This window comes from Lissotriton helveticus, chromosome 3_1 (genome assembly GCF_964261635.1).
Source record: "Lissotriton helveticus chromosome 3_1, aLisHel1.1, whole genome shotgun sequence".
In the NCBI taxonomy this organism is placed as follows: domain Eukaryota; kingdom Metazoa; phylum Chordata; class Amphibia; order Caudata; family Salamandridae; genus Lissotriton; species Lissotriton helveticus.
Genome location: NC_136061.1, coordinates 1,312,866,995 through 1,312,881,667, shown reverse-complemented (window position 1 = coordinate 1,312,881,667; position 14,673 = coordinate 1,312,866,995). Strand labels below are relative to the sequence as shown.

Here is a 14,673-nt window from a genome sequence, read left to right as displayed (position 1 = left end):
GCCTGAAAACATTTGGCTTTCCTATAGCTCTACTGTGTCTGGTCATCCCGAACAAGCCAAATTACTTAAAAAGCCATTTAGTGACTTGAAGTCTTGTCTTTCTTTCCTCTTATTTATTTTATTTATAAAGTTTTATATAGCACAAACTTGATCCCGAAGGATATCAGAGCGCTTTTCAATTTGAGGCAATTAAATAACTTCCCACCCTATTCCCCTATAAACCCACATCCCACTATGAACTTGTATTACTTAATGTATATGTTTCCATCTGTCCTACAATTTATCTTTATGCTTTTACGAGACTGATCATTGTGATTCTCCTCCATAACTGTTGATCTTCAGAGGCCCAGTCTCTACCCCTTGTCAGTTTCCTACAGGTGTACTCTTCCTTTGCTTACTGACTCTCTCAAATCCATCTTTATTCTGAAATATGACCTTTCCCCCAGTTCATCAACATTTATTTTTGGCTTTTCCTCCGCTTTAACGGCTGAAACCTCAGAAGGTACCTGTAATCCTTAAGGTGTCTGCCACTTTTCTTGGTGGTCACATCATTTTGTCGCTGCGCGCACCATGCAAGGGGCAAGGGAGCGGGTGGGGAGAAGCAACATAGAGGGCAAGGATAGGACGGGATAGCAATGGGTGACAGAGCGATGTGGAGCAGGTGGGAAGAAGCACATGGACGAGGAAGCAGCGGAGGAGAGATTTCTCGAGAGGGCGAGCACAACATGGAGAAAAGTGGCAAGAAGAATTTGGGCAACAGAGCAACAAAGAGTGGAGGGGGAGAGATGTATACGAGAGTGACAGCTTTAAAAAACATGTACTCCCATGGAGTGCTTAACTCAAAAGCAATATAAACATATAAGTCATGGCAGATGTGGTAAAGAGGCAATACTTCAGGGGAGGAATAAAAAAGATTGACAAGCTGGGACACAACTAAGCAGTCAAATGAGTGACAGGAAAGCCAAACAGTGGTAAGCAATGATCAGGCTCCAAAGACCTGTATGCTCTTGGTAAGTCCACAGTTTGCTTGACATAAATATGGCTCTCATGAGACCATAGATTTATTTATTTATTTAAAGGCACATCCACTAATGGCAGCTTGCCAAAGAAGTGGGGAACACCCGTGCTCCAGGAAAGTGCAGCTTGGCAAAAGATGACGTGGGCCTTGGAACTCTAATCTGCTTAGCACTCTGTATGTATGTGGGCAAAGTTGTTCTGGGTATGGGCTCCGTAAGTCTTTTGAGATATAGGTAGCACTGTTATGTGTTGGCAGCTCACCAGAAGGGACTTGCAGAAAACCAAGAGTGACCATGGCCCTTTATCTGATCGCCACCTTGATTAATGATGTATCTGATTCCACCAAAAAATGAGAAGCTGATCTATCGATCACCAACAATGGAAGGAATGGAAAGTGTTAATATGTAACCAGCGTCTGTTCGCCATAGCAGCAATGTACAGAGGTCCTATCCCTTTTCTCTTTCACTTCAACCAAGAGTTGGAGAACGCATCTCTTCTGTCGGAAGCCCATTCTACATTTTTCACAGAGCTAAAGTTCTTCTTAAACGAACCAAAATATCTTATTAACTAAACACCTGTACCCCAAGTGCATGGTATAATAAAGATTTTCGAGCTGCCAAGATCATACTTATTAGGCCATTGCAAAAGAAACATAAATACTTCATTAACATGCCTAACATAACTATATATATATATTTTTTTAAAGTTACGTGGCAGTAGAAGCATCCCGGTAAATCCTTTATAGAATTTAAAACAAAATATGCATCGTGTCACCTGTTTTCCCATTGCAGGCACAGAGAATAGCAGCTAAATTGGTTTTAAAACTGATGATAAAACACAATAGGTATTCAAGAGTGTCCGCTCTTAGGCAAAACAATATAAAACGTTCCCATCATCCCCACTGCAACCAATGATAGTGTGTTACGCAGTTCAGACCTTTGAGATATATTTGCCATAATCTGTTCTTCCCTTCCATTTTCCTGAAGCGACAAGTCTCCTCATAATCACAGAGTGCAAGTGCTGCCTCTTTTATGTTAAGACTTGTGCATATATCTGGCTCAACAAAGGCCCCCCCCCTTGTAAGAAAGTTCCCTCTTTTTGCATTGTTGCCCCCATTTTTTGCCAAACTGTTGATGTACGTTGACCCTGAGTTCCTGCCAACCATGTACTCTGGGCCGATGTTACTGCATTGAAACCAAACCCAATCGGCACTCTTTGGACACATATCAGTCCCTTGTAAATGGTACCATAGATTCCAAGGGCATTGTGGCCAGGGGTACCTCTAAGGGCTGCAGCACTTATTGTGCCACCCATAAAGGCCCTGTACATCTATCTATCTATCTATCTATCTATCTATCTATCTATGGATGTTAGAGAGCACAGGCAACTCAATGTGCTCCAAATATTCCTGGATGTCATCAGTTAGGTCGCCACTCTGCGTAGAATAGAGATTAGAGTAGAAGCTTCGGAATGTATTTGCTATACTTTGTTCGTCCGTAACGATCTGGTCACTGTCGGTTTTTAACGCAGTCACCTGCTGCTTTCCTCTCCTGCCCTTCAGTATATTAGCTAAAACCGAGCTGGGTCTCTCCCCTTCCCCATAAGTGCGCGCGGCATATTTGCCCATATGCTTGACCTCCCTATCCGCCTCCTCATGATATTCCGTAAGTAGGGATTTTATTTCCTCTACAACTACTGGATCTGGGCACCTTAGTTGTCTCTCATCCAATTTCACTAGGCGACTCTCCAAGTCAGACAATCTCTGCCGAATGGATTTGAGCACACTAGAGTGTTTGGACATGGCGATCCCACGTATATATACCTTTAAGGTCTCCCAGAGTGTCTGGAAACAGTCGACCGATCCTATGTTGGTTTAAAAAAAGACATCTATCGCCTCCGCAAGCTCACTCCTGAATAAGGGGTCAAGGAGCGAGTACGGTGGGAGGGGCCATGTAAAGGGGGGGGATGGCCTTCGTTGGAGCTATAAGAACTAATAGAAGCGGTGAGTGATCTAATAGGGTGCGCGGCAGTATTTTGCACTCTCTAACCCGGTCCATCATGCTAGAGGAGGCCAGCCAGTAGTCTATCCTGGTGTGGATTGCATGATAGGCGGAATAAGAAGTGTGGCTCAGGGGTTAGAGGCAGCAGACCCGGAAGCTGAGATCGGTCCTGGACCAGGGTTCAATTCCCCGCCTCGGCGGGGTCTTGGGCTAAAAAAAATTCCACGGAATCGATAATTCTCGCCCCGGTGCCTCCTCGACTCACGGGTTCACACTCTGCGACTCTGGGCAATAGCTTGCTTAATCTCCACAACGGCCCCTCGCGGCGGGATGCCTGACTTTCACCTTGTGGATACCCTGCTATCTCACAGGGGAATACCAGGAAGGGTTCCCTAAGCAAGCGCCGGGAAACCCACTGCGGGTAGCTGTGCGCTATATAAGCTCAACTACATTTACATTTACATCCCCCTTGTGTCGGGTATCTGTTCCTCCACACATCCTCCAGACCCAAACTAAGAATTTGAGTGTTAAGCAACTGCGCTGCCGCTGATGGTCTGCGTTGAGGTCCCGCAGAGCTATCCAACACTGGGTCTAGTACCAAATTGAAATCCCCTCCCCACAAAATACTTGTAGAGTTATACGTACTAAGAATGTCTGCTAGGGATTGATAAAACGCCGGAGAATCATAGTTTGGGCCATATGTATTGACAACAATAAAATCCATCCCCTGACCCATGCAGTGTGCGATCACAAATCTACCTTCCACATCTACTCTTAAAGAGGTTAAAGTGAATCTCGACTTGGGATTCACCCAGGTCAGAACCCCTCTGGCATGAGTCGTAAAGCCTGCTGCCACTACATTCCCCTCTAGACATTTACTGTGTAACATTCTACTGGTGAGGGGCAAGTGCGTCTCCTGTAAGAGAGCTATATACACCTTCTGCCGCTGTAGGTAGCTTATCACCTTCTTTAACGTACGGAAGTTGTTCAGTCCTCTTACGTTCCATGTTAGGGCCCGAACTGTGACTGATTGATCTTGGTCCCCCTTGTCAGGTGCAGGCGGCGCAGTTGTCGATGCAATAGTGTGTTATTGTGTAGTATACATGTAAGCCTCTCATGGCCGGTGTGTAATTACAGCGTGCAGCCCCTCCCCCCCCCCCCCCCCCCCCCGTCCGCATGAAAAACTCAACAACCTTAGCCTCCCCCTCCCACAGCAGCCACCCCCCCACCCTCCCCAACTGGGCCTCGCCGAATGTGGTACCATCCCTCCCTCCCCCTTCTCCTGTCTCGAACAAGAAAATCTCAGTGGAGACCAAGTGGGTGCAGTGCACGCGGGGGCCGAGGTTACCTGGCCGTCTACCAGGCGTGCGAACGCGCACTACTCTGGGATCCCCCTCGCCACCACCCGCATCGATGCTTGGTAATCACCAGAGAGGTTGTCCTTGAATTTACACACGTTACCAGGACCTGAGTGTCTAAATAGTTAATCAGCATGTTCTGCTATATCCACATTTCCTAGGTACAGCTTAGAGCGGCACTATTTCTTCTGCTCGGACGCACATGCAGTGCGGTAACAATCCCTCCAGCGGGAAAATACACTAGTTCCAACAAAACGGGCCCCATCACAGCAACTCAAGTAGTAATAACCCAGACGGGCTTCCGCAATCCCACCCTGCTACCAAAAGTTGCATAGTGGCACCCCATTGTCTTAACATCTTTCCACAGGCCCGTCATCTTACCATCTCCTGTAGTCATAAGGAAGCAGACAGTTACTCTTGTTCCTCCAGCCGGCTCTCGCCGTCCGCAGCCTCTGCCGGAAGATTCGCCTCCCTGTGGTGGTCTTTTGACCAGTTCTTCAAAGCTTGTTTCAACGCCTTGGGGTCGGTAAACAGGTGTGAATGTCCTTGTCTATTAACACGCAGTTTCGACGGATACAACATGGCGTAGTCCAGGCCCAGGTCTCTCAGTTGCCTCTTAAATGGAGCAAAGTGCTTACGAGCTTCCTGCACATTGGCGGTAAAATCTGGATAAAGTGAGATTTCCGAGCCCTCATACTGCAATGATTTCCTTTCCCTAGCTTGTCTCAGAGCCGCGTCTCGGTCCCTGTAATTTAGTAATTTTGCAATAATGGGTCGAGGAGGGGCTCCCGGGCGTGGACGTGGGCCCAATGATCGGTGAGCTCGCTCTACGACAAACATTGGCGAGAACGTTTCAGTCCCAAGGAGGGTTGTTAGTAGCTTCTCAATGAAGAGTTCCATATTCCCTGTCTGGGTCGTCTCCGGAAGGCCCGTTATTCGAAGGTTGCAGCGCCGCGACCGGGCCTCCAAATCCTCCGTTTTGTCCTGCAGATTCTGCATTAGCCTATCCAGCCATTTATGGTCCGAGTCGAGCTCCGTTTGCGCCTCCTCTGCCTCCTTCAGCCTCCTTTCAGACATATCGAGGCGTTCCGCATGTTTATCTATGCGTTCCGCCATTCTGTCCATTCTGTAAGTGAGTGCGTCCAGTTTAGATCCCACCGACGCAATGCTGGTTTGGAGGCCTTTCTCCATTGCAAGGAGCATGGTCTTAATGTCCGCGCCCCTGCCATCTCGTCTTCCTCCCGCTCTGCAATCTTATCCGTCCCTGTGGGGCCCTGTGATCTCGACCGTCTTTGGTCAAATGTAAGTTTACTCTGCGTCTTATCACCTTTGCCCATCGTGCAGCGGGTAATGTCAGCTCGGCTATTGGGACAGACTGCTACCAACCACCAGGAATCAGATCAGCCGGCAGCCCTCTGCGCAACTATCCACTAGGCTGTACTCTCACCAGCTCAGGCCTGTCTCGTGGTCATGGCCCGGTCATGGCCCTGTCGTGGCCCTCACGCACCAGCTTTGCAGAGCAGAGTGATGCGCCCCAGGACGCCAGCTGTTGGCCAGTCCAGGTTCCCACCAGCTCTCGGGGGTACTATTCCCAGAAGGCCAAATTGGGGTAGTACAAATGCTCTCAGTCACTTCAGACCTGTAGGCCACTGAGCCCAGGATGGCTTGCAATATGTGTGAGGGGTCACTCCCGAGCTGGCCCTCACGTGCTCTCCCCCGGTGGTCTCTCGCACTCCTGGGGCTGCCGCTGCCGTGTGGGACACTGCCCGGGGTCCGGTGATGCGCCGACCCAGCCACGTGGAGCAGTGGAGCTGAGACCGGGGCCCCCCAGCCCTTTAGCGTACACCTCGTGGGCAGTGTTGGCCCAGTTCAGGCTCACCGTCTTCAAAAGTTCGCCACCGGTGCCGCTATGGGTCCTCCAGTCTCCTCATCTGCTTTGTCGGGGGTCTCCCTCTCCCCAGGCACTGCCAATGCCCTTCTGGCGTTCGCGCTATCCCGGGCCACAACCACTCCGTACCTACCTCGTGGTCCACTGGTCTATTTATTCCTACCCCTAAAATATGGGGCGCTCTCGCCGCTCCGCTCACTCCGCCACCTTAGACCTTGTTACTTACCCCCCGGGAGGGTCCTCAGCCGCTGGAGTTGCTGGGCTTCCAGGCGCCGAGCACCGGGCCGCAGCTAGATCCCCGCCGCACGCAGAGTGACGTCGCCCGGACTGCGATTCCACTACAGCCCGCGGTTCTGGGGCCCAGACCGCTGCCACCGTGCCGTCGCCGGGAGCTCTCTTCGTGCGTGTGGTAGCTGTCGTCAGGAGGAATCGCACAGCACACCGTCCTCTCCCCTACGTCCGGAGCTGTGAGGGGGCTTTGATCCGCCTCTCTGGTGCAGGATAATTACAGGATTGTGTGGATGCGGGCAGGAGCCTCGGGACTACGCGGTCATCTTCGCCGCTGGCAAACTCCGCCCTCCCTCCTATCTCAAACTTAATAGAGAAAGGTCTGAGCTTATGATGTTGGGTAATCCACCCATTCCTGACTTTCAATTACTATGGCCAAGCTTTCTCTGCCCTGCCACTGCCCCAAAAAACAGATCAAAAGCCTGGGCATGTGGCTGGACCGGTTGCTTAAATTTGACCATTAGGCGATGAAACTGGCTGCTTCCTGCTATGACATTCTAAGAATACTCCGCAGAGTTCTTCCTCTCCTGCCCTTCTTGGCTAGGAGACTCATGATCCAAGCCTTGATCCTCTCCCGTCTGGACTATGGAAACTCTCTGTATTTAGGAGCCCCGCGGGCAAACACAACTAAACTACAAATCACCAAGAATTGTGCAGCACTTATGCTCCTTAAGCACCCTAACAGCCATTCTGCCTGGCCTGCACTAAAGGCCTTACACTGGCTGCCCAACAAAGAAAGAATAAAATTCAAGTTCTTATGCATTGCCCACCAATACTTCTGGAAGAAAGGGCCTCCAATCATTCGGTTCACTATCTCCCCATATTGTCCAAGTAGATGTGTTCGACTAACCTTCCCCTAGCCTCAGTCCCGAGTTCAGTTCAGTCAGTTTATTTCACGTTTATTCGGAAACAATACATATCGATAAAAATTAATCTAAAAAACATTTAATTAACACACATAAATACATCCTAAAAACATCTTTAATCTAAAAACCCACTATTACCTGAATTGCGGATAGCTATTTGTTAACCTTGTTAAAAAGATATAAAAATGCCTTCACTTTTTGCACATATTTCTCCTTAGCCACAGCAATATCTAAATGGGCCATTTCTGTCATCAGTCACAGCCTGGGTCCTAGTTTTGATCTCATATTTCATAAATATTGTTTTTAAAAACATAATACGTAAATCCAAGAACTTCAGACAATCAAATAAAATATGTGGCATATCACAGTCCCCAGAGTTAAAAGGGCGAGAAGTGGTGGACATTCCTTTTGCTATAATGCTGCCAAACTGTGGAACGCCCTTCCTCTATCTACGATCAGTCTAATCCTTTGGCCTTCCGTAAATCCCTGAAAACTTGGCTTTTCCAAAATCCCACCTATTAATTTGCTGTTCAAGACTGTTGTCTCCACCAGTGCTGGGATGCCTATGGGTAGCTATGCGCTCTATAAATATGTCTAATAAGAAGAGTTTGTGAAATCCTCTCCTTTACAATCAAAGAGTCTTTCCTCCAGTTTTGAAGATGATAAAGTAATTCTAAGAATGAAGCTCGTTTTATACCTAGGGTGCCCACTGATTTGCATTTGAACTAACCAATAATATTCAAAAATATATTTCCAGAATCCATGCAACACAGTAAAAAGAACATACCTTAGATTTTAAAGGTTTTTTAAAACTCTGTATTGTCAGAACTATAGTGTTTAAAAATGTGTTAAGTAATTAGTATCTTATGGCTTCGTGCGAAGAGGACAACCACTGTCAAAATATGGGATAGCTCATCGAGTGTCTGCACCCATATTTTCCTACAATAAGAAGGCAGGATACTCGCTTCAAGAAAAAATAAAAACGTATTAAACAAGAAGTGTGTCTAAATAAGTAGCTTTATTCTCTGGAGTTCCAATAGTGGACGTTTGCCGGGCCGCTGCATGGAAGAACAGGCGCACTTTTACTCCACATTATTGCCTGGACTCACCACATAACAGAGATGTGGAAGTGGGGCAGGCAGTGTTACGCCATCTTTTTTCATTAAGGTGGGCCTGTCTTTTCTTCTTTGTCTTATACCATCAACTATTGTCGCTATAAAGTTGTAAATAACTGCTTGCTACTCTGACTCAGCATAAAAAGATGATGGATGGAATGCTGAACATTGTCAAATATTCACCCCCAGTCACAGATCTAGGTTTTATCTATCGTTATTTTGCTCGCCACACCATTCCAGTTTAGACCCAGCCATATGTAAATCGGCTTTGACCCTGCTGCCCAAGGTAACAGTCCAGCCCAAACGTCAAGGCCAGGTTCTCCCTGGACTAGAACGAATGAACAAAGAACAAAGAACGTACCCCGCCAGTTGATAATGTGGTCCCAAATCTGGGATCCCAATATATGTGGGGTGATAAACCTAGAAGTTGGCACTGCACATTACGAGATTAACATGATTCAAATATTTGCACGAGAAAGTTTTTAGCAAATATATAAGTATTTTTATTTTAGTGTAGAAAACATTTATATACATCTATAACACATGATTATCTTACAAATATTGCACAATACACATAGTCAATTTGAAAAAAGATAAAAGTGACGAAATTGCATACTTCTTTCGAACCTACCCAGTAACATTTCATGCTTCAATCATACTATCATTCTTTCAGTTTTGGCGGGGTACGTTCTTTGTTCTTTGTTCAGTCTTTCTCCCCCCTCGACCCGCCTACATCCAATAAGAAGCCCATTGGGGAACCCCCTTCTTTCGCCTCTCCCTGGACTAGAACACAAGCATCCTGGGACCGGTTTGTAAGTTTTTAACGGCAACACACCATCCATCATTTTATTTTGTGATGTTGCTATGTGCGCCCTAAGTGGCTAAAGTTATGCCCAGACTTGGGTCCCTTGATCGCTACTCCACTGGATTCAAGCTAGCCAGGGAGGACCTGGCCTGGCAGTTCAGGCAAGAAGGGTCAAGACCGATTTGCATATTCCTTAGTCCAAACTGAGGCTACGTGGCAAGCAAAATAACGATGGATTAAACCAGATCTGTGGCTGCGGGTGAGTGTTTGAAAAGCTTTAACACTTCATTGATCATTTTATTTTGTGATGTTGCTACTCTGACTCAAACATGTGAATCTACGGAAGATCCAGTATTGGATAAAGAAAAAGCCATTGTCATTCTCCGGTATTGCTATCTTTCTTAGATTCACAAGCGACTTACCCTCCTGCCTCTCTCAATCTCTCCTATATTATGTTAAATATACAAACACTTCTGCTACGAATCTGAGCCTATGGACCAGGGGTGAGGATGGATGAAGTGTATGCTCTGTGCTGTATTGGCTGATATTCGGATCATTCTAAAATGATGTGATTAGGCTACCCCTATGACTTTCAAGGTTTTCTGCCAGTAATTAACATTGTGCTGCTCTCTGTGCATGCTGTGGTACTCTCAGCTCAATGACTGAGGTGATTCAAACATGTGAATCTATGAAAGATCCTATACTAGAGAACTATAGTTAAAGGTAAGAAACTTTCTTTTTAACACAGAACATTAGTTCACAAAAACATGAACGCTAGTGAAGTTTACTTTATTAAATATTAAAAATGACTAAAATATCCACTAACGTCTAAAGTGTTCAATAGATATATCACTTATCATTGTAGGTGTATCCTGAACTTCAGATTATGAATGTCGTGGAAGCAAACCAGCCCGTCAATATCGACAACTGGTGCAAGAAGGGAAAGAAGCAATGCAAAGGCCACTCTCACATCGTAGTACCCTTTAAGTGTCTCGGTAAGTGTCCCATGGTCTGCCAAAGGGTTGCGAAAGAAATCTAAACTACCTGCTGCATTCAAGGAGATCCTGCGACCAGATATTTAAAGACAATAGTCTTTGTTGTATTGTAGTCTCACTTGGTTATAAAGGCACTCGCCTCTCAAGCAGTTGCACTAGGCACTGTGCTTTTAAAATCTTCTTTTGAAGCTATACCGGAGCTGTGCAGGGATCCAGTAGGCCCCTTACGCACTAGATTTGTAGTGCAATTACCTGTCTGATTTGTTTTTTAAGTTTCTGTTATAACAAAGGATTAGAACTATGACTCCTTCAGACCCTCCAGCTTATCGCGATGTCGCGATTTGCAAAAAAATCGCGAAATCGGGCGATCTCTGAAAATGCCGCGATATTTGGCAAAAAGCCCGCGAAATTTGCCGTTTCCGCCGTTTGCCGTCCTTTCCACCCGTTTCCGCCTTAAAAGAGAAGGCGCGAGGCACCCATTTTCCATTTCCCCCAGGATTGATTCGCGGCGAGAAGAGAAGGAGCCAGGAGGTCGAGGACGGCGGCCGAGAGAGGGAGAAGACCAGCCCCACACCAGCAAGAGGGGGAGAGAGCACGAAGCGGCAGCGACACACACGAAGACTCTTCCTCAGAGACTCGGACTCGGAGCAGGAGGAAAGCCGGCCGGCGAACAGAACACAGACAGGTTCCGTCCTTCACGCTGGTGGGGGCCCGCCGCACACATAGGGAGGCTAGGTAGGCAAGTTTAAAACCAGCTTCGTTAATAAGAAGCGCTGCCCGGGTGGGAGGGGGGCAGTGGAGATGTGGAAGAGGAGAGAGAGAGAAGCTTTTATTGCAGGCCTCGCCCGGCCTTGGGTAAAGTGATCTACTCTGTGTGCTGAAGAGAGTTCTGCAAGGGCTGTTGCACGATTCATACCACACATCCATTTCCTTGGTTTCTGTATATTTTAAAACCCGGTAACTGTGCGGTCCTGACGTGTCCCACCACTTGTCTCTCCTTTTACAATTTTTTATAGTTTTGCATGAAGGAAAAATGCGCTATGCTCTAAACCTCCTGCCCCAACATGGTTGTGTGTGACAAATTTCTCAAAAGCTAGATCTGTCTCTGTAGCTTTGGCAGATTCGGATGATATCAGACAGCAGTGAGCTGAGCTGTGCTTTCATAAATATGACTAGTCTTTCATTGTCAGGAAATTTAGAAGAAAAAGAATTACATTTCAGACTTGACAACATTTTATCAGCATAAGGAACTGAAAGACAAAAGAATTAAGGGAGGGTGAATAAAATATGAGAGCAGATATTTGAAAGTGTGTTAGCATTGTAGTTGGTTAAATGTGTCCTGAAACGTTACTATTTGAGTTTATGACAAAACTGAAGTTTTTCAGTGGTAGGGCACAGTTCTTTTGCTTGTGGTTTAAAAGAGATGTAACCACATGGCTGCTGCCAGAATCATGTGGTTCTTACGGATATTGCTTCACAGTGTAATTCATAATCCACAATGATGGGTAGCAAACCAATGATGAGACAGTTTCTTTTCTTTGAATGTTGCTACCTGTGAAGAGATGGAGTTTAAAAAAGGTCTGGACAGGTCTCTTGCTCTACGAAATGCTGTTTTATGCAAAAACGTATCTAAAGGTAGCTGTAAATTAAATATGAGCGATTCAGCAGGCAACTTTCCTAGCAGAGGCTGATCCTCTTCCCTGTGGTTTTGAAATGTGCAAAAACCATGTTTTAAGTCATTTACACTTCCCAAAACGGGTTTGGAGCCCTTCCAAAATTGCAAATAGGAAAAGAAACGGCCGAACGAGAAATTATTTGCCCTGAGTACATTACACAATCTTAATTTGCTTGGCCATCAAATAGTTCATAATGATAACTGGGTCATCTGACGCTCATGTTAAATATATGCTGCATTAAATGCATATAGTATTCTGTATGAACAGTAATTAGCTGTATTTGAAAACAATTTTAACAAGATTAACATGCCTTTTAACTAAAACAAATGGGCTGAATTGTAAATAAACAAAATGTACATAGCTCCATGTTGTCAAATAACTCAAACAGTAAGATATCTGTGTTTGGTGTTGCAAAAACCCCAAAATAAAATGCCGCTAAATTTCCATTTTTGTGCTGCTAAATTTTCATTTTTGTGCCGCTAAATTTGCCAATCCATGCCGCTATATCCTGGGGGGTCTGTAGCCTAGTTTCATCTAGTGGCTGCACAGCCACACCTAGTTTCTGCTTTGTCTCTTATTTGATCATTTTGCAAGTTCATTGTAACTAGTTATGGTTGTCTTTGAATGGTGAGCTCTTTGTTGTCATTCCAGTGAAATGAGTACATGAACCAAGTTCAAGATCTGCTAATGAAGAGTAGAAAAGAAAGAATAGTAAACCTGAAAACTTTAGCCAGTGCGTTGAAGTGAAGACATGGAATAGGCAGCCAGACAGGAATGTGTCTCTTTCTACCATCAAGTTGTAGGAGGGTGCCTTTAAGAAAAAAGAAAAACTGTTTCACCATAGGCTGTACCCTGTGGCTGTGTTTTAGGTGTTCCAACTTGACAAAACCTTGTACCAAACTATTCCAGCAGTGATGTTGGCGTTCAGGGTGAGATAGAATGCCCCTCCCCCTTAAACTCCCCCTAAAGAAGATTCCCGTGCGTATCTTACCTGCCATTGACAGGCATGAGCCACCATTAGCTGCAGGTTGTATAAACAAGCTCTTCCAGATGGTCATATACTGACCCATCTCCTTGAATGTATAACCTTTGCATGGCAAAACTTTAACTGTGCTACCGCTCTTGCTTTTGGTGAAACACCCCTGCATAGGTGAGCTGTAACCTGACATACTTGCCGTTTAATTAATTTTTTCATTCCTGGATTGCCATTTTCTGCATGTCACAAAGTATGTAATGTATATATACATGTAATGTAATGCATATATTGAAATTCCCACAGTTTGCTTTTGTGCATAATTTCCATAAAAATGCCATTCTGATGCCTAGTTTACTTAGGAATAGTTGAGCTCTTTTTTTAGCTCTTGGTGTCAATAAATTCTTGGGTTTGTCAGAGTCTTAATTACTGACTCACCACTCAGCCTCACCATAACTGGTACATGACCAGTGTACTACCTAAGTAAGGTATTTTTTTCATATCCATGGAGTGTTATCCAGGCCACTGAAAATATGCATCAATGGAGGACCAAATTATGTGTCACAATCTGAATTGGTTAATTATTTTTTCATTTCAGCACTTATCAATGTTTGTTCAAAGGTACCCCTCAGTACCAGTTTGACACTTGAATACGGTTATCAGTAACTGAAAGGCCCTGAGGTTAACTTTTCTAAGGGTCTGCTGTTATGAACAACTATATTTTGGTGCTTTGTTGGTAACTTTGGAATCCTTAGAGCTAGAAGCCATTTCTTGAGTGAAATCTGAAAATGAAGAAGCAGATGATTGAGTATATGAGGCAAATCTGTAACAATGCAGGAAATGCCACAGCTGCAGAATTTCAGAATTCCTGAGCCTTAAGTAATATCGACACCCTGGAGCAATGCAGACAGCCACTTTCTGCTCAACAGCTACTCATGTCCTTGCAGTTAGCGCTGTACTATCCAAATCGCTCTATGTTAAAATTCAGTTACTGAATAAGTTTGCCCTTATGACCTCAGAAATGTAAGTTAAGCATGAAGAGAAACTTTAACATGCGGTGTGATTAGGCTTGGCTTGTAATTGAAAGAGCCTCTAAAGTGGGCAAGGGAAAGCTGTCCCCACCGAAAACTACAAATTTCAAACTGTGCCAGGACTGTAGGAAACGGATGTCTGTTACACACCAGGAGGCGGTGTGACTTAAGGTGTTCGTGCTCAGGAGCATGGCGCCAAGTCGCACGAAGAATGTAATGTCATGCACCTAAAGCTGATCCGGGGCCATGAAGTGAAGGTGATACAAAAGAAATCAAGAATCTTGTGCAAGTGCTTCTCCAAGTCGAGGGCACTGAACTGTTCCTGCTCTTGTGACCCATCCCGCCACACTCTGCCCAAAGAAGTCAGGAAGGTGTTCAGTTGTCAATAGTTCTTGTGAGGAATCTGGTGTATTGTTTGGTGTGGTTGTGTGGCTTCACTGTGTAATATGCTAAGTAAACTGTCTTGGATCCAGTCGGGCTCATTTTGTAAAACCTCTTGCTCAACCCTGGGTAGCTGTGACTGAGCAGCAAGGCGTAAACGGATGAATTTGTGTAAATCATTTAGAAGCAGCAAACAGAATAAGAAAGTCACACACCACAAAGGAAATCCGACACTAATTTATAAAAAAAATAATAGTTTTATGAATTTTTCGACACCAAG

The 14,673-nt window shown here is 45.4% G+C and overlaps 1 protein-coding gene across 12 annotated transcripts in view; it reads left to right on the top strand.

The window, feature by feature from the left end:
* APLP2 (amyloid beta precursor like protein 2) overlaps positions 1-14,673 on the top strand; it is a 684,051-nt gene that overhangs the window by 158,884 nt on the left and 510,494 nt on the right. For all 12 annotated transcript variants that reach the window (XM_078681958.1, XM_078681961.1, XM_078681955.1 and 9 more), the window contains exon 3: positions 10,203-10,332. In XM_078681958.1, the coding sequence (XP_078538084.1) occupies positions 10,203-10,332 (130 nt within the window). The remainder of the gene's footprint in view (positions 1-10,202; positions 10,333-14,673) is intronic.